The 19,398-nt window shown below is 44.6% G+C and overlaps 3 protein-coding genes across 3 annotated transcripts; 2 read left to right on the top strand and 1 right to left on the bottom strand.

Moving 5' to 3' along the window:
- Positions 1–1,066: 1,066 nt before the first annotated feature.
- zmp:0000001138 (uncharacterized protein LOC100002901 homolog) lies at positions 1,067–3,829 on the bottom strand. Its single transcript, XM_036526820.1, has 5 exons — positions 3,769–3,829; positions 2,465–2,740; positions 2,039–2,320; positions 1,863–1,942; positions 1,067–1,102 (listed from the first exon to the last, which is right to left on the bottom strand). Exons 1-5 carry the CDS (start codon positions 3,827–3,829, stop codon positions 1,067–1,069), a joined length of 735 nt encoding a protein of 244 aa, XP_036382713.1.
- A 221-nt stretch (positions 3,830–4,050) lies between these two features.
- Positions 4,051–6,294, top strand: zmp:0000001006 (uncharacterized protein LOC100002840 homolog). Its single transcript, XM_036526821.1, has 4 exons — positions 4,051–4,125; positions 4,409–4,681; positions 5,191–5,463; positions 6,083–6,294. The coding sequence occupies exons 1-4, from the start codon at positions 4,071–4,073 to the stop codon at positions 6,292–6,294; spliced, it is 813 nt and encodes a 270-aa protein (XP_036382714.1). The 5' UTR covers positions 4,051–4,070.
- A 2,495-nt stretch (positions 6,295–8,789) lies between these two features.
- Positions 8,790–14,755, top strand: LOC118777049 (gastrula zinc finger protein XlCGF57.1-like). The gene is made up of 3 exons (XM_036527764.1): positions 8,790–8,997; positions 12,487–13,293; positions 13,602–14,755. Exons 1-3 carry the CDS (start codon positions 8,955–8,957, stop codon positions 14,504–14,506), a joined length of 1,755 nt encoding a protein of 584 aa, XP_036383657.1. The 5' UTR covers positions 8,790–8,954; the 3' UTR covers positions 14,507–14,755.
- Positions 14,756–19,398: the final 4,643 nt, after the last annotated feature.

The following is a 19,398-nucleotide window of genomic DNA, read 5'->3' on the forward strand; positions in this document are numbered from 1 at the left end:
TGACCGTCTATGTTCCAAGTTTCAGAATTCAGAAATGTGGGCAGTGTGAAACGCCAACGAGGCTAGAATGCTAATTAGAGAGGAGTGAAATGTTGTCTTCTTACAGACACAAACTGAGCACATACACAAAAGGCCTGTTGCCCAGTTCAGTAAGCTATGTGAGCTACTCTGTGGTAGGCGTCACTTCTCGGGCAGCTAAAAGTAACTTTGAAATCCCGCTACGCCATGTTAGGTTTCACTAAAATATAAATGCATCTGAACAGTTTCAACAACAATAATAGCATTGAACAATGTGTGGCTTTTCCATCGCACCACGAAAAGGAATCCTCACCTCCAGTTAGATGGTTTGCGGTATACATTGATAATAGACTTGGGTCGAGGTGAGGTGAAAGCGAATAGTGATTGAGCGCATTTATAATTGACATGATGGCCAGTTTCAGAGGGGCCAGCTTGACATCAGGCCAGCTCGCCTGGGTTACCACCATTGGATTTAAAAAAAATCTTTAACAGGCTTTAAAAACACCTTTAAATCTTAAAAGAACACAAACTGTCAGTCTTGGCAGCGCACACAAACAGGGCCCCTCAGGAATCCCACTGGACAGCATCTGCCACCTATCGAAAAGCACGCACAAGTGCATAACTTGTCTGCATAAACGTATGATGGTGGCCACATGCTCCCTAACTACGACTTGATCAAAATGGAAGATGATCATGACGGATAATGTTAATCTGCGCAATGAAGTTACTCATATATCATATCTCTTCGGCAAAATTAGGTCAGTGCACTTACATCAAAAGAGGCTTGGTAATTTTGGTTATAACAACTTAATTTGTTGTACAGTAGAGAAACATTGAGTAAAGAAACATTGTTCTGGACCATTAATAAGACAGAAAAAGGCAGAAGAATGTTATTGATTTTTATTATTATTAGAGTTTAGGGTCAGAGACACAGTATTGTATGTGAACTGTAGAAATGAGCATATGGAGTTCTATGAACACATGGAAATCCCCTAACAACAGTGATTACACTGCTGTAATTACACAGAAGCACACTTTGCTGATATTGCTAGCATGGGTAGTTCTTTATCATGTTTCTCTGCAGCTGTCAAAAAGGAAGGGAAGGTTCCCTTTACCCCCAGCTGAGCAGCCGTCCCAACTGCAAACTCACAAAAACAGGACACTGAATACCAACAAAGGCCAAAGAAGACAATTGGTTGAGCAAACCCAGATACCCTCGCTTTGAATATTTTAAACAGTGAGGCAAGCACAATAGTCACAATGGTACTTACACTTAAAGTGTAGATATTGCAAACCTTAAGTACAGAACATTGCTTCTATTGCTAGTTTGCACTTCATCTAAAGACTAACTTGGTCTCAAAGTAAATGTTTGTTCACACATTTGAAAAAAAAAATCAATATCTGAGTAAACTGTAATGTATTCACAATACCATTTGAATCATTTTATTAAGTCCAACAACTGCAGAATGTAGCTTCTGTAGTGTTTCATACACTTGAATATGGGAATTCACTTGGCTAACTCTCACAACAGATACTGCAAACCAAACAGTGATAGTGACAGTGCTGCAAAAAAGTGACCTTACTTTATCATCCCCAAGCTATTGTTTGTTTGGACCTCAGTGGTTTAGTACTGTTTGAGGTCCAAACAAACAATACAATATTAGCTAGAAATGAGAAAAGAAACAACTTAAACTTGGATTGCATACAGTTTGCCATTTCCACGGCATCAACTCACCTCAGGTCTGACCATTACCTGCCAAAACATCTTGCTGCTACCTAACCATTGGCGTCGTAGTAAAAGCTATGCAGATTCTCCACATCGGTACTGAGATAATGACTCCCACTATGATTCCAACAGCAAATCCACCAAAAACCTCACACACAACCAAAACCCACGATGGTAAACTGCTCTGTTGAGTAGGCCCTGAAATGAAAGACAGAAATACAGTAGTTAAAAGCATATATTCTTTAAAAATGCTAAAAGGAAACAGCATATCAAAACAAGAGCACTTGGACTTACTCCAGATGACTGTCTTGGCCTTTTTCATACTGCTGTGTTCCACCTTGCATGAGTACTCTTCACCAGGCAATGGGGAGATGGCCACGTATTTGAAGACCCGGAATGACCAGTCTTCCCCATACACCAGGTCAGAAGTCACTGCCTCGCCTGGGAATGGATGTCTATTTTGGAGAAACGTCATCTTGATGTCTCCCGGGTAAAACCCGGTGGCATAGCAGTAGAGGTAGATGGGGTCCCCAGGTATCACAGGAAACTGGGAGTACACATTGATAGAGGGGCTCACTGTTGGCAGCAAGAGGAGATGACATTAATGAAAGGAGTGCTCTGAATCACCAGAAGTGGTGTCGTAATTATGCTGCTGCTCACCAAATGATTGACAAGCAGGTGAAAGGATGGTTGGCATTAAAGCAGTGAGAAGGCACCCACCTTTTGGAGGCTTAGTGGCCTTGGTTTCCGTTATCAGCTTGTCGAGATACTCCTTTTGGCGGGAAAATCCTTGCAGAACCTCATCCATGCAGAACTTACGCTCTGAATCCTCAAGTACACTGAAACCCGCGCTGGCACTGGGGCGTAAAACAAAAGTTTTATTTCCACTGTCGAAGTAGGCGAATATGGCATCGTTCACCAGGACCACCACCTCCTGGTCTATTAAGCCATTGTTCTTTAGTCTTGTGAGAGCCAGAATATTCACTGTCTGGTAATCTGGAGGTAAAAAAAGAGTAGGGCCAAGATGAAATGCAGTGTGTTCATTATATGAAGAGCCTTTTAATATGGCCTTCAATATCAATGGAACAAACATCCCTAAATAGAATGACATTTTAAAGGGTTCACATTAAATTTGCCTCCACCACTAAAAGCAATGAGTGAACACAATCAGTATTCACTCACCTCACTGTTGCATGTCTAGTTTGCTAGATGATTGAAATTGTAAATATTTACTTTGCAACCATAACGAGTCATTCCAGCACAATCTGAGTAAATGTGACTAACTTCACATCATCTGTCTCTTTTCAGCTAACTACAAAGCTTGCTGCTAACAGCCCTGGCAAATTACAGTAGTGTATTCCTTGTTGAAAGACAGGAGCTCTCGAATAACGCATTCCTCATTTTAGAAAAAAAAAAAAGGCATATCACTTCCCCCGAGTGTTTAGAAGGTGAATTACAGCAGTTGGTGTTATAATCTGATGGAGAATTTTAAGTGTTAATTGCCTGTTTAACATTTTATTGATTACAGACTCAAAGTTCTTCATAAACATGCTCTTGGAATTGTTGGGAACGGTATGTAGTTTTGAAAAGGCACATTAAAGGCTGGAATGTACATTATTAACGGATGTTCAGGCATCTCTGAGCAAACTCTTACTTCCTGTTCATCGGTTAATCGCAACAGCAAATGATATAGAGCAGTAATGCAATATTTTTTAAAGTATTTAATTGACATGTCCAATGAAACAATGGGAGTACATCGTTAACTTGATTATTAATACAATCTATATCTATATCTATAATCTATATCTATATCTTGGAAAAACTGTGTGATAATATTTCAGTTTGAACGTTTTGCTTGTATTGCATTGTTTAAGATTATATGAACACATTACGCATGTCATGGGGATAAAACTGGACTGCATCTGTCCCGAGTATTCGAGCTTTAGTTGGTACGTTAATTTGCCTCAAACGTCTTGTGTATCAAAATCATGCCATAACGTACGTTTTCTTGAGCCAAAACCTACCTGTCCATGGAGAGACTTCTTTCCAAAACAAAAACAAATAAAGTAAGGAAACGATCAGCATTTTATTCAAATGCAAGAGCCTGGCTGTTTACCTGGTCAGTAACAGAGCATATTCAAGACAACAAACTTTCGTTTTTAATATCAGAAGTATACTGACGCCACCCATTGGCTGTCCGTAACACCTTTCTTGTCCAGCGAATGGTTTGTTGCGTTTCTCTTTAAGGACATCAAGTGACTTAAATTATTTTCAGTTTCATCTTGTCGTGTATCCTGTAATGGAAGTCCAATCCACGCAAACAACAATGATACTGCTTTATTTGTTTTCTATCGGATTTATGGCGCTCATAGCTGGTGAAGGTAGTCATTTAATTCATTGTAATTACTTTTTTGCAACATAATGTAGATATATTGTTTTGTATTCCGTTTACGGCTCCTACAATATATATTTGCGTGCTTTCCTTGTACTCTTGGTGCTCAACGGTTTCCGAAAAATTTCAGAGAGGTCTTAATTAACGGCATGATTTCATATATGTAATCTTACTTTACAACAAATAACGTGAACATAATAGGGTAGGATAATAGCATACCATGAAGGATAATATCAAAGTTTAAAATAATGTACCTCATCCATTTCCCGCAGATGAACATGCATACCAGCAGCATATTGGCTGTGCGTTCAACAGTTTCGGACAGGTAGGTCACTTCTGGCGGTACGGCTTCAACCACAAGGAGATCATGCATGTGGATCTTGCCAAAGAGGCTGTGGTTGCCACCAGCCTGGCAGGGAATTTTTTGGCAGATGAGAGGAACAACAGAAACACCTACTTCAGAAGTAAGGAGAAGAGGCTGAGAAAGGTTTGCTCAGCCGTGCAGACAGTCTTCTCCCTATCCAACAGCACCCTGTCCAGAGCAGGTATGCCGTGTCCGTCCCACGCCTATGGTATGTTATGTGTGGGGTATAGGTCTCAGTATCTGCATCCAGCCATAACACAGCTTCTTTAGAGCGCATCACTGTAAATGCACACATCCACACACAGCAGCTTTGTATGAAAAGGTCTAAAAAATACTCTGGTCATACAGCAGTTTAGTGACAGTTTGGAATTCAAACATTGTGTCCCATTTGAAATTGGCTAAAGTATCTTTTTAGCTGATGCCTTTTGTGTGAATGCACCCCAGTTAAAAGAATTAGGAAGCCTAAAACCTGAGGTGGTGTTTTATGAGAAGGAAGGGTTGCAGTGCATTTTACTGCCTTTAGAGATGTACAGTGTGATTATCTTGTAACTGTAACTACAAAGGGAAAACACATTTGCTAAAAAAATGACCCTCTGCCATTCTTTCTGCCCTCCATTAATAATATTGCAGACAGTGCCATCTGCTGTCTTTTTGCAGCTCATCTGACCTGCCATTTGTTTCCCCTCCCAGCTAAGCCCACAGTGGAAGTGGCCCTAGGAGGAGAGGAAGGGCAGGAGTACCTGCTCTGTTCAGTGCACGGCTTCTACCCAAATGTCATCCGTGTTCGCTGGGTTCACAACGGGAAGCAGCTGTCGCTTGGCACGACCACATCCGGCATACTGCCCCACAGAGACGGAACGTTTCAAATGACCATTTACCTCTCCCTGAGTAACCGCAGTGCGTCTGGCATTGCCTGCGAGGTGGAGCACATCAGCATTGATGGAAAAGAGCGAAAGACTTTAGGTGAGGAAACCCAGAAAACCCTGTAGCTATACTGTCATTGTCCCAATGAGATAGCTTTGATGCCCGTCATTTCAAGTGGACACACCTGACTACTGCTCTATGGCTGAAAATACATGAGGCAGAGGCCTGGACTCAGTCTTCATTTATCTCAAAATTTGATTAACAAATAGATGCAAGTGTTCCTTTTTTGTAACACAGACACAATTGTTGTAATTAATTTATTGGGTGCTTAAGTCACTGAATTGTGTTTGTGATGACTAAAGACAACACTTGTGTTTAATTGTGAGTTACGTTCAACACATAACAAAGATTGATTGAATCCAGGTCTGAATCTCCTTAAGCTTTACTTTCTGTATTTATTTTGTGACTGTCACTGAGGACCATGGAATGGGGGCAATGTGGTTTGGAGTAAGGAATTGGTCTTTCAGCCCAAAGTCTGATTTTTTTTCCCATGTGGAATTCTACTGTTGTACCTTTGCTCAAGGTACCTAGCCTGGTTTTCTGTGGTAAACCTCCAGTTTATACAGTAGTTAAAAATGTAAGTAATGTTGCACTAGAGTCTGCTCAGTAACTAAATAATATGACGATGTCATGATTCTATACATCTCTCCTTTGACAGAGGAGCCCTTCCATTACGGGCTCTTGATGGCCATCGCTGCCTCAGTGGTGGGGCTGCTGCTGCCAGTCTGTCTGACTGCTTGGAAAGTTTGGACGAGGATCAAGGACTCTCGGGCCTCCGTCAGTGACTCGACGAGCAGCTCCAGGGGCGAGCCCGAAACGCCACCGTCCATGAGTCTGATGCAAATTGAGGAAGAGGAAATTACACAGTGAGGATGCAGAAGGACTGAATGATGGGAAGACTCTGATGGAAAACCGTTCGGCTCAGGAGTGCGTGCCATGGGGCTCATTGAGAGCTTCAGTGCTACTTCTTCTCTTCAAAGACCGTGAGCGGATGTAATACACTGCATTTGCTGAGAGGGCTATTGTTGTCCTCAAAACATAGACACACACACAAACTTTGCCTTTTTGGCCTACAGAAGACAATGTAATTTTTAAGGATCTTTTTAAGCAAAATAATGTGTGTGATGTGTTTGTGAAATGCATTCAGGGACTATTCTAGGCAAAATTATTTACAGGCTTTATATTTTAAATTAGAATATAAAAATATGCAGAAATCATTAGCCTTATTGTAGCCACAGTAAGGGATGTGATGGTGTAACAGTTTGTGTCAGCTCTTTTTTGGGATGCAGTGATATACATTCTGTGTTTAAGATTATGAATTATGTTGTGCAATAAGCAGACCCATTTTGAGGCTTACAAACAATGGACAGGATCTGTACATATGCAAGACACCCTTCTAGTTTCAGTGGTAAGCAGTGTATGCAGACTATACTTGTATTGTACCACTTCATCTCTAGGCTTGAAAATATGTCCTTAAAACGTATGATGGTATGCAGGCTTGTCATGTAACTGTTTGTCATGTCACTGTCATGTGACTTGTAACTAGAAATTTTCAGTTTCAAATCCTGGGCGGGCCACTGTGATAGCGAAGTTGTCATGGATAAGGCCCTTTTCAAAGAAAAAAATGCCATCTTCATTTATTTTTGATTATAAATGTAATTTTGTTAATAATGCTTTCCAAGTTCAGTATAACCCTTAACAAGCAGCAAAAGCCAATCTCTCCACTTCTCTTTCTCCTCCAACATCTCCAGTGCCAAGGCCACTTACTACCAGAACAGGATCAACAGCACTTCAGACAGCCGCAAACTGTTCAGGACATTCACCTCTCTCCTCTGCCCTTCACTGCCTCCACCCCCCACCTCTCCAACTGCTGATGACTTCACCACTTTTTTCACTAAAAAGGTGGAAGCAATCAGCAGTCAGTTCTCCGCTCCACACACTCACAGCCAGTCTCCAACTACACGCAACATTTTACTGTCCACATTCTCCCCTCTGAGACTGACGTCTCCTCTCCAACCGATCCACCACCTTCCCCTGGGACCCCATCTCCTACAAGCTATCTCTCCTACGTTCTTACCTGCACTCACGCACATCATCAACACATCACTTACTACTGCTACTTTCCCCAGAGAATTTAGGCAGGGTGCTTGGTCACCTCCTCTTCTCACGGTACACAACCTCACTAGGCCCAATCAGTCAGGTGCACAGCTTCTCCTACCACTGCTATGCTGATGACACCCAGCTCTACTTCTCATTTCATCCTGATGATCATCCCCATGGTCTCAGCATGAATCTCCGCCTGCCTCTCAGACATCTCAGCCTGGATGATATACAACCTGTCTAACATGGAGGTCCCTGTCACATCCCAACCAGCCCGTCCATTCAACACGACACTAACTCCATCTACAGCTGCAAGGAACCTGGGGGTAGTGTTTGATGAACAGCTAAACTTAAAGGACCACATTGTGACACCAGTCAGATCATGCAGATTTGTGTTGGACAACATCAGGAAAGTCAGGCCCTACCTATCTGAGTATGCTGCACAGCTCCTTGTCCAGGCTCTTGTCATCTCAAGACTGGACTACTGCAATGCTCTCTTGGCAGGCCTTCCTGCATGCACTGTTAAGCCTCTGTGGCTGATACAAAAGTACGGCTGTGTGTCTGGTTTTTAACCAGCTGAAGAGGGCCCATGTTACACCTCTCTTTGTTTTGGTCCATGAACTTTGGTTTTGAACTTTCTCTGCTGTTGTCCCCAGATGGTGAATAACCTTCCACAGTTCATCTGATCTGCTGAATCCCTCACAGTTTTTAAGAAACATCTGAAGACATGGCTCTTCCACACTCACCTGATCACCTAAAGCAATTGCTCATGTCCTAAACCCTGCTTTCCTCTAAAAAAAAAAATGGTTTAATGCACTTCTGTTTCTAGCTAGCTTGTACCTTGTCTGGCCAACTATTGAAACTTCTAAGTATAGCTTTCGCTTGTGTTGTACTCTGCCTCACTTGTAAATCGCTTTGGATAAAGGCTTCTGCCAAATAAATAAATGTAAATGTAAATTATACACTGTATAATCTGGACTGTAGAATTTTTAATATATGTTTTTTTTTTAAGTAATCCTCTTATCCAGCAAAGCCACCCTTGTAAAATGGTGTATGGATATTTACTACCGAGAATTGGGGCAGTTCTCGGTAGTTAAAAATAAATAAATAAAAAAACCTTAAAAGCCATTCGTTTGAAGGGAAGAGGGCGTGACACTATGCCACATGATGAATAATTACCAAGGTAATGACGTTGCCACATGCGATTGGTGTTTTACTTAGAAAGGGGTGGTGGTTTAAACTCTCTTACACGGACTAGCATGGGTAAGGAAATATGGCTGGTTTTTATCATCGTGAGGCAGGTACAGACTGTGTGGGTTCGGGGGGGTTCAAGGAAATGCGGTTTGCCTCTTCATTCATGAATTTTGGTTCTTTAGTTTAGCATCAACAAAGCCAGCTGAGAGGAGAACAACAGGAGAAAGACCGGAAAAATGATGACGAGGCCAAAAAAGCGTCTGATCAAAAACACAAAAGGTAGCACAGCTAGCTAGCTGTTCACAAATTGTTTTGTGTGCTTGTTAACTGTTATTATTTTCACCGTTTGTGATCTGTTTTTCGCTATATTGTTAGTATTTGTTCGAGGGAAGCGTTTACGTGTTTAGTTCCGACGTGTAACCTTTTTTTTTTTTTTTTTGCTTCAGCATGAGGTGAAAGTCATGTCATCGGGAGGAATATGCGGGGCTTTTTTTACACAGATGCTCTGTCGTAGCTAAGTAGTTAAAATCCTCTGCACTGCAGATTAGCAAGATAGCTAGATGTCTGATGTTGGAAACATAATGCCTCTATAAAATGTTTGTGTCAGAGACCAAAAAATAAATACAGCGTTGCATCACATCAGGTGAATTCAGTTAGCTGGCGCGGGACTGTTAATAATATAATCCTCATCCGTAACGGTAGATACTTCATTTACTATAAATTGCCAACAAGTAATTATGCATTGCCATTTGAGTTCATTGAGGTTGCAGGATCTGGCTTTGGACAAGTATCCAATCTTGTCTGCAGCTTTATAGTTCTAATGATGCTAGACTGTGTGGTCTATGAGTAAGTAGCCAGGTGGCTGGTGGGCAAATCTAAGTGTGGACCTCAGAACTGGAGTTTATCTTGGGTGGTGCAAAACTGTTGTATGCCTGGGCAAGGCTGTGCTCATCTTAAACTTTATCTTAATGCCACCATCGCAAAATCCAATGAATATAGTATATAGTATCCCTTGGTTTTAGACTTTTTTAGCCTCCAGTTTATTCATTTGAACAATTGTGTATTTACTGAAGCAAGCGAGGTGAGACTCCTTGCTCAAGGGAACCAAAGTAGTGCCATATCTGGGATTTGAAGATATAAATTTCTGGTTACAAGACCAGACTTTTAATAACTGTGTGGAAACTCATCAGCATTCAAAGCTGCCCTCAGTGATGTGCTATGCCCGCTTGAGGGTAGGTGGTACGACATCAAGGTATGTGACAGGACTTGTAGCTGTTTGCTAGGCTGCTGGTTTGATTCCCTGTTGGGGCAGTGCTGTTTAACCCTGATCCAGCTGTATAAACGGGTGACATGTAAAATCGAAGATGTGGATAGCGGAGTTTGCTGAGGAAATAATGTGATATAAATGTCTCTTATATTCAACTTATATACAGTTCCTCTCTAATCCTCTCTTGCCCACTTCTGCACTGAAATATGCTTCTTCCTACACTTACAGCTTCACCCTCTCTATCTGACTGAGATCAGTCTCACTCCTCTGCATTCAGGGACATAATCCCGCTTAAAAATGCTCACAATATGCCTCTTTTAAAAGGGCTTTAGTCTTGATTCCCAGCCCAACAAACTACTGTTCTGCTGTCTCATTTTTATTTCTGTCTCTAAAGCTCTTAGACAAGCTGTCCATCAGACCCTCTAGCTCCAGTTTTGAGGAGTAGACAGCAGGGCCTCACTTGTGTGTGTGTGTGTGTGTGTGTGTGTGTGGGGGGGGGGGGGGGGGTCTCATTTTGAAGGCAGTGGATAGACACCAGCACATGATTGGAGATTCTATTGCAGGGAGAGGAGTTGTTTCCATCGAATGCTTAGAATGAAATCCTGAATCAGAGGGGATCAAGCAGAGAGTGCCATGGAGGGCAATATGCTGAGTGGGCGGTGGGCAGCTTGTGTAAGGGTTTCGGATAAAAAAGGAAGTAACTACACAAGAGGGCATTTTTGGAGGATCTGGGGGGTCATTATTTTTATTTGTTTTTTTAAATTTTATTTCCTTCTTCTTTGTCACGCGAGCCTGTTGGAGAAAAGAAACACTGGGAAACATCAGAAAGCAGGGACATGCTAGTGAGAGAGGAATGAGACGGCAGGAAGTGGCTTGGAAGAGATGAGCGGGCACAGGCTCTGTGTTTTCTGACTGTGGGCTGAGGGGCAGAGAGTTGACAGCGAGGACCGCAGATATTATTATCTGAGATAATGTTCTGCTTTTCAGTTTTCACTAACGGTATGGGGTGCCTGTGTGGTCGTAAGGTGTGAAGTGATGGTGTGAATGTCTTCATTTATGCAAATTAGAATTTTCAGATCATCCAAAGGTCTGACAGTTAAACCGTTCGTTCAGGTCAAGCGAAAATGGCATTATGTGAAACAAAAGAAAATCCTATTCCGTGAACAGGGCTGGTATTTACATGTGTAGTCACTGCACAGCTTGAATATTGCATTGGTGGAGCAGATGTGGAAGAGGTCTGCATTCATTTTTATATCCATACAGAAATTGTGATATCAACCTGTGATATTGATATGGTGATTGATATCAATGGTGAATTATCTCTTTTTTCAAAATGGCAAGAGTATATTTTCTCACTACTGTTAATAACAATCATCTAAAATGCAGAAAACTATTTAGTTGTATTCAGAAACAGAATACCTTTGCCAATTGAGCAGAATACTTTCCCCATTTCATTTAAGTTGTCTTATTTTCTGCTGGAAGACAGACGTGCATATCCGGCCAGCTTAAAGGCTCATTTTGACCCCCTCGGCCTCACTCGGCTGCTGTCTTGTCTGTCCCGTCCCTTTCCTTCATTTTGTCCTGTGTGTAAAGAATAGTCACTGGTAAATCTCTGCATACCTTCCCCAGTGTTCCCTGACTGATCCTTTGCAGTCTGAATTTTGCTCTCCTTGCCTGGTAAAAATGACTCTGCCTTTCGCTTGGAGGAGGCTGTGCTCCTCTCTCTCCTTGCTTTCCTCCCTGCCAGAGTCTTGATATTCCTGCTGCTTTTGATATCGTTCCTCTTGATCGTTTTTCCCCCCTATCTGTCTGAGAATGTCTGAGCAGTGCTCACAGTAGATGCCGCTCTCACTGTAATGATTTCTTTTAAGCTCTCTGAGGAAGCTCTGCACCAGATAGGTTTTGGGTGGTCTTGTAAAATGGTGCACTGCTTGTACGGCTCTGCTTGTATTTGTCATGGCTTTTCATTTTGTCTTGGATTCTCTGTGATCATGCACAGAGTGTAAAAGCACTAGCTTCACTAAACAGTAATAATTATAAGGGCCTGACCGAGATCATTAATAAAATCCACTGATAAAATCATCAGGTAAATATCGTGATCAGTTTTCATGCGGCTGATAATGCTCAGGAATTATTCTTTCCTTTTTTTGTTGAGTTGCATGTTTTTTTAGATATGACATATTTATTTAATATATAAATAAGTTATCTATTTTACAAAGTCACTGAAATAGCAGGATAATTAGGCAGTGAAGAAATCAGCTTAACAAGTCACTAGTGTATTCTGTAGTTACTTACTTTAGTCTTTGTATTTATGTATTTAACATTATGTTACTCTTTGCTAATCAGGCCGTTTCTGATCATTTAAGTGAGAAGAGAAGTTTGTGAGTACTGTTATTTTAATTGATCTGGGATTGTTATTAAAGTATTTTGCATGTGACATTCATTACAGCTGATGTAAAAGATGCTGTGGGTTATTTCATGGCTTTGTTTCTGAACTGCAGGCACAGCACGCATCACGGAGTTTGCAGAAGTGGGGGACCCGATCTGGAAGGAGTTGCCCCACATAAAGGAGGAGCCCATCGACCTCGTGGAGATCAAAGAGGAGAAGTGCGATTCCCTACTGGTCTATGTGAAGGGAGAGAGGGATGGGAGGCTGGAGAACGTCAGCGCGGGCGTTTTCCCAGAGCGCAGGCTGTGCCGTGGTGTGGAGGAGGACTCGGGTCTCGGCGCTCCGTCCCCACACAGCGGCGGCAACACTAACGGAATCTGCGACGGAACGAACTCGAGTCCGAATGACTGCAGAGCCAGGGCACGAGCCGCCGCGACGGGCGTGGCCGCCAAAACGAAAAAGGCGGCGGCCGGCGTGAAAAAGCGGGCGCGGCGCGCGCTGAGGAAAGCGAGGAGGAGCGAGGCGGTCGAGAGGGAGAGGAGGCGGTGGAGCACGGGCAGGTACCCCTGCCAGAACTGCGACGCTGTCTTCCCCAGCGTGGCGGGCCTGCGCGACCACCAGCAGGAGGCGCACAGCGACCTGCGGCCCTACGTCTGCGAGGTGTGCGGCAAGTGCTTCCGCTACTCCTGCGTGCTGACCAACCACGCGCGCACGCACTCCGGCGAGCGGCCCTTCGCCTGCGAGCTCTGCCCCAAGCGCTTCACCCAGATGGCCAGCTTCCGCGCCCACCAGCGCATCCACAACGGCGACAAGCCCTTCACCTGCCAGGAGTGCGGCCGCAGGTTCGCCCGCAGCTGCGACATGAACCGGCACGCCAACACCCACACCGAGGAGAGGCTGTACAGCTGCACCGACTGCGGTGAGTCCCACGCCCAACACAACTGGAGAACTACAGAGCTGAGAGAACTGAATTGTACACACTTTTTTTTAGATTATATATTATATAAACAGATTCCTTGCTGCATAATTAAAGTAGAAGGATCACAGATTTCATTGATTTGAGAATGTATAACTTTAAATGAGTTCTAAAGTAGGTTAATTGTCAGAGAAGAAAACCCAATCATTCCAGCACCATTCCATTTAGCATACTGTATACCTTAATGTTCTCATCCCTCAGTGCATCACCATGTCATCCAAACCTGTGCATCTTCTCTCTCGGTCCCTCAGGGAAGAGTTTTCGGCGTGCGGTCCACCTGAGGTCCCACGCGCTGATCCACTCTGGCGAGCTTCCCTTCCCCTGCCCGGACTGCGGCAGGAGGTTCCGCCACTCCACCAACCTGGCAACCCACCGGCGCATCCACTCCGGGGAGCAGCCGTACCGCTGCACCGAGTGCGGCAAGGGCTTCCGGCAGAGCGGCCACCTCAAGCTGCACCAGCGCACGCACACGGGCGAGCGGCCCTACCCCTGCCCGGACTGCGGCAAGACCTTCGCCCGCCTGGTCTACCTGCACGACCACCGGCGCACGCACACCCGCGAGAAGCCCTACTACTGCGAGGAGTGCGGCCGCTGCTTCAGCCGGCCGGGCAACCTGCTCACCCACCGGCTGGTGCACTCGGGCGAGAAGCGCTTCCAGTGCGCCGAGTGCGGCAAGGGCTTCCGCCACTCCGGCGGGCTGAAGACCCACGAGCGCGTGCACACGGCGGAGCGGCCCTACGGCTGCAAGGACTGCGGCAAGACCTTCCGCGGCCTGGGTGGCCTGCGCGTGCACGAGCGCAGCCACACGGGCTCGCGGCCCTACGTCTGCGCCCTCTGCGGCAAGGGCTTCCGCGAGGGCAAGGTGCTGAAGAACCACATGCTGCTGCACACGGGGGAGAGGCCCTACCGCTGCGACAGCTGTGGCAAGCGCTTCAGCCAGCTGGGCGCCTACCGCATCCACCTGCGCCGGCACACGGGCGAGAAGCCCTACTCCTGCGCCCAGTGCCCCAAGACCTTCCGGCACAGCAACAGCCTGAAGGCGCACGTCAAGATCCACACGGGCGAGGCCCCCTTCCCCTGCCCCAAGTGCGGCCGCCTCTACAAGCACCTGAGGAGCCTGCAGCTGCACAGCAGGACACACGGCGACAGTGACTGACGGACGCAGAGGAGACGGACTGCCAAAGGCGAAACCAAAGAGTCTTACGCTAAAGCAAAACGGCGGAGTCGAAAGTGCAAAACCATGACGCGATATGCTGCTAACGAGACACTCTTCAGGCAGAAGACAGCGAGAGATGAAAGTATTGACACCACAGTCCTTGGGCGTGTTTGTAACTTACTTTGTGTGAGAAATTAATTCGCTTTCTAAAGAAGACGATAAGGACAAATAAAAAGAATTGAGTGAAAATTTTTATATATGGTAAGTTACACACAATCACAATCAATACATGCATTCCATGATCGGTGTTAAGCTTTGGGTTTAAATTTCATACAAAACTGACCATTCATAATGGTGAGGAACAGTGTATAACCATATTGTATATGGAAAAATAATACCTTTCCAATCAGTTAGATTTATCAGCTTCAGTAGGGTCCCTGATCACTTTGAGGAACAACGTTATCGGTTCTTGACAATTGCATCTACAATTTTGCTGACATTCTCTTTAGTTGTTACAGTTTGGGGTGAAAATAGGTTGCCAAGGTCCAGCTATATCTTACAGCTGTCTCCTTGTCTTGATGTCCCTGTTACGCAAAACTCACAGGTGAACCGAATAACGTTGATCATCTCCAAACAAGGGCACATGTCAAGGTCTAGGTAGATTAGATGGCAAGCGAACAATCAGTTCTTGTAGTCAACGTGTTGGATTCAGGAGAAATGGGCAGGAGTAAAGACCTGAACGACTTTGACAAGGGCCAAATTATTATAGCCAGACGACTGGGTCAGAGCATCTCTGAAACGGCAAGGCTTGTGGGGTGCTCCCGGTCAGCAGTGGTGAGTACCTAACGACAGTGGTCTGAGGAGGGACAAACCACAAACCGGCGACAGGGTGTTGGGCTCCCAAGGCTCATCGATGCACGAGGGCAACAAACGCTATCCCTTCCAGTCCAAACCAACAGAAGGTCTACTGTGGCACAAGTCACAGAAAATTTTAATGATGGTTACGGGAGGAATGTGTCACAACACACAGTGCATTGCACCCTGCTTCCTATGGGGCTGCGTAGCCGCAGACCAGTCAGAGTGCCCATGATCGGCGCTGTTTTGGTGGCACACGGAGGACCAACAGCATATTAGGCAGGTGGTCATAATGTTTTGGCTCATCGGTGTATCTAACAGATTTTGACTGGAGTTCTCCTCTACTCCACCAGTGATAACTGCTGACATAGATCAGGTGAAATCAGTGCGCATCTGAATCACCTGAATTAAACAAGTGGCCCAAACAAAACATTAGTATTTCCTTGTATAGTTTAGTTGCCCTCGACCTTTCACTTAAAGTTGATTGATGCCCAATCAAATACAGTCAGAAAGAATGGAAAAAAAAGTATTACAGTTGAATTAAATGCCAGCTTTTTATGTGGAAATTGTTTCACACAACCAAAAATTCTGAATAAATTGCCATTCAATTGAAAAAGTGTCTTCATTATCAAATGTTATTGTAATGTCAATGCACATGTTCTAAAAATGACTTAATTATTGTGCACTGTATCAAAACAAAGCCTTTTGTAGTCATTTGCACTGTAATAAATTTTAAGTTGAAATGGGTCAGCTGGTGTTCCATCATACTCGTTATGTGGGGCCAGGTGCTGTAGTGCCAGATGAGTGCTGGGAGGCTATCTGCAGGGGTGGTCTCACCATCAGCTGGTCCAGGGAGAGCAGAGGGACAGGAAGTGCATTTTGGATGGGCTTCAGATCTAATCTTTGGGCGGGCTGGGATGTATACCCTTTGAGGGGGGTGATGGGACCCAGTAGGGGGTCTCTGAGGGACACTCCAGGGGATAGCTTTATGTTTTCCAGTAGAAGGCTGGTAGAGAGGGGTGTAAATCCATAGGTTTGGCCCCCATCCTGAACATGTTGTCTGCTGGAGAGCAGACAAACTGAGGCGCCCTTCTGCTGGATCTCTGAGGACCCCTCGCAATGCTCTAGGGCCGGGAGTTTTTGGGTAGGACGTCCCCCTTTTGTAAATGAATGCTGCTGTGTGGCATTCGTTGCCAGCACCTCAAACCCAGGACAGAAACGGCGCCAGGAAAAGTGGGCAGCGTTCAGCTTCTGCACTGCCGGGAGGTCAATTCGTTGAGGTGGGGGCGTGGCCTCTGGGACAGAGGTGGTCTGGTGCCGCTCCTCTGGAGTCGCCGAGCTCCTGAGAAGCTCCTGCAAGAGAGCAGGGGAGCCCCCCACCCTGAGAGCGGGAAGCAGGGGCTGGGGTCGGGGCGCCTGCGACTTCCTCTGTCCACCCCGCTTTTTTGGGGACACTGGGGATGGCACTGCAGTTTGCACACCCACAGCACCTTGACTTTCTCTCCTTCCTTGTTGGCCTTTACTGGGGTCCTCCTGTGCCAGGTCAGTTCTGCTCTCTGACTGGGCTCTTGATTCAGGTTGTGGAGTCACCTTTCCAGCAGATGGCTCCACTGTGCTCTGCAGAGATGTCAGACTGTTAGGACCTATCTATGATCACAGGGATGTCTTCATCACACAGGCAGTTTACTTATTTCTGTGCAGAATTCTTTAGCTGTGCATCAAGATGTCATAACTATTACCAGTTGTTCAATGTACTGTTGTACTAGCTCTAATGAAATTATATTTTAAATAGAGTTTTTGGCATTAATGAGTGTTGACTGTAATCTTGGAAGTGTTTTCCAAATCTGAATGAAGTTTTGTCAGTACTTGGTTAATGGGCTAAGGATAGGATTTTATTATAGGGATTTTATTAATTTAAAGAAACTAATCCTTTGAAAAAATGTTTAAATCATTTAATTTTTTACAGTGTATCTCAGTGGATCCTTAGCTTTGACATAAAAACAGCATTAGGCTGTCCAATTACCTGTGGGTTGGAGGTGAGTAGTGTTGGTTTGGAATGCACAGGTACAGAGCCCTGCGCCCAGGAATCAGTCACGGGTGGCTGGAGCTCAACATCCTCCACCCACAGGGGGGCGCTGTCTGGTCCTTCCCCACTGTCCTGCATCAAGAACTGCCACTCCGCTATCTGCACCAGTGTATCTCGTGCTTTGGCCACTGTGAAAGGTATCAGCTGTGCAGGAGGAAAGCGAGGAGAAGCTGACACACGGCTGCCGTAACCACAGCTCAGTGAGGCCACCGAGGTCTCATTCCTGTCGGGCTGTTACTGATTTCCAGCTAGACGAGTTCAGTTAGTAACCTAATTGCTATGGAAATGTACAAAGCTCACCAACAGATGTAGAATGGAATCTATTCATGCGCAGGTATTTTATTGTAATGGGGTGAGGTCTGATGAGTCCAAGTTGAAGAGGATTAGATTTAACAATGGAGATGGAATAAAGTGATAAAAGGGGATTTAATGTGCTGGTTTCAGCACCGAACAGGTATTACAGACTGCAGTCATTTAAAATGGGGTGACTGACTATTAAATTAGACACATTAAACATGTTGGTGAAAACCTGGAGAATTAACATTAAGGTATCAAGCTTAATTATAATATAATAATTGAGTCCAATTGCCGCCCAACCGTTATACTATGGTATAATAATTGGGCAACAGTATAACATATTAGTAATGAGCAGGGCATGTAATCAAAAGGTTGCTGGTTCAATTTCCTGCTGGGGCGCTGTACCCTTGGGCAAGGTACTTAACCCAGAAATGCCTCAGTAAATATCCAGCCATATAAATGGATAACATATACAAATTGTAACCTATATATTTATGTTTTTTGTACTGTACATGTTAGTGGCTGATTTTACAAACACATTCACCACACCACCAATGTCAGATGACTTTGTAAGGAGTAGTTCCTCCGGGGAAGGACTGAACTGAAAAAATACATCATTTACTTGCTGGGGTTGGTATCATGTCTAACTTTCTTTGAGGTTGAATCAATGAGGTAGAAAACATTAAATGCTTGCAACATCCCAAGGTTAATGGTAAGCATCCGTCAGCTGTGTTAAGCGTTGAAACACAGGTGACAACAGTCTCACCTGTTTCTGCAAGTACACATTGTAGCACCTCTCCATCACATCGGACATGAATTCATCCAGAACCCCTGCTACCACCTCCTCTCCCTCCTCCTGGGCTATCACGGAGTCCCAGTCGGATCTGGTGAGGCGGCCAGAGACGATATCATCGGTGTCGAGGTTTTGCACCTGCGGGGGTCCGGGGGATGCAGAATGGCTCCCTTTCTTTGCCCGTGACTTGGGTGTAGCAGGAGGCATTGTAGCTGGCAGACAGGTGCCACGGCTGAGAATTAGCACATGCCAACTTCCCACACACATATGCACATGTTCTGTAGATATAAATATCTTGTGCCCAAATCAGTCTTTTATTTATTTATTTGTTTATTTATTTTTTTGCAGTTCATATTGGAGTAACAAGCAATTTGGAGCCTTTTTTTCTCTGATTGCATCTTTCGCATCAATTTTTTTTGCATCAATTTTCATGGCAGTTATTCTTTTGTTAGGTACAGAAAAAGAGTGTGCATCCATTTAAAAGGACATTTTATAGCATATAAACCTAACCCCCTCTAAAGTGCACGCATTATATATATACTACTTTGAGCTCAGTGTCCGTGAGTGTGTTTGCGTGTGATATGGTGTTTGTGATGTGGCAGTGATTTAACTTTATGGGTGACCTGGAATAAAATCTCTGTACCATTATTCACGTCAACGTGTGAACAGTGCAAATCATACGCAGCTGCAGTACAACAGTTTAAGAGCGTTTTCTCACACAGTAACACCCAGTCATCCATCTGGCTCCCCCAATTTCCCAACAGGATATAAGCTGTCTTTTAAAGTTCATGCACATCTCCTTTGTCTAATGTTTGCTTTAATTTGTGTGCCACTGTTTTGGTAGGTTTCATCCACTGCCTC

Source organism: Megalops cyprinoides, chromosome 4 (genome assembly GCF_013368585.1).
Source record: "Megalops cyprinoides isolate fMegCyp1 chromosome 4, fMegCyp1.pri, whole genome shotgun sequence".
NCBI classification, from domain to species: Eukaryota; Metazoa; Chordata; class Actinopteri; order Elopiformes; family Megalopidae; genus Megalops; species Megalops cyprinoides.

Bases quoted from the DNA above. Each gene is read 5' to 3' on its own strand.
- zmp:0000001138 (XM_036526820.1), bottom strand. From the start codon at position 3,829: ATGCTGATCGTTTCCTTACTTTATTTGTTTTTGTTTTGGAAAGAAGTC. The intron at 2,741-3,768 runs GTAGGTTTTGGC...TTTTACCTCCAG, and splicing joins AGAAGTCTCTCCATGGACAG to ATTACCAGACAGTGAATATT. The intron at 1,943-2,038 runs GTAAGTCCAAGT...CTTTCATTTCAG, and splicing joins GGCCAAGACAGTCATCTGGA to GGCCTACTCAACAGAGCAGT.
- zmp:0000001006 (XM_036526821.1), top strand. From the start codon at position 4,071: ATGATACTGCTTTATTTGTTTTCTATCGGATTTATGGCGCTCATAGCT. The intron at 4,126-4,408 runs GTAGTCATTTAA...CATTTCCCGCAG, and splicing joins GGCGCTCATAGCTGGTGAAG to ATGAACATGCATACCAGCAG. The intron at 5,464-6,082 runs GTGAGGAAACCC...CTCCTTTGACAG, and splicing joins AAAAGAGCGAAAGACTTTAG to AGGAGCCCTTCCATTACGGG.
- LOC118777049 (XM_036527764.1), top strand. From the start codon at position 8,955: ATGATGACGAGGCCAAAAAAGCGTCTGATCAAAAACACAAAAG. The intron at 8,998-12,486 runs GTAGCACAGCTA...TCTGAACTGCAG, and splicing joins TCTGATCAAAAACACAAAAG to GCACAGCACGCATCACGGAG. The intron at 13,294-13,601 runs GTGAGTCCCACG...TCGGTCCCTCAG, and splicing joins GTACAGCTGCACCGACTGCG to GGAAGAGTTTTCGGCGTGCG.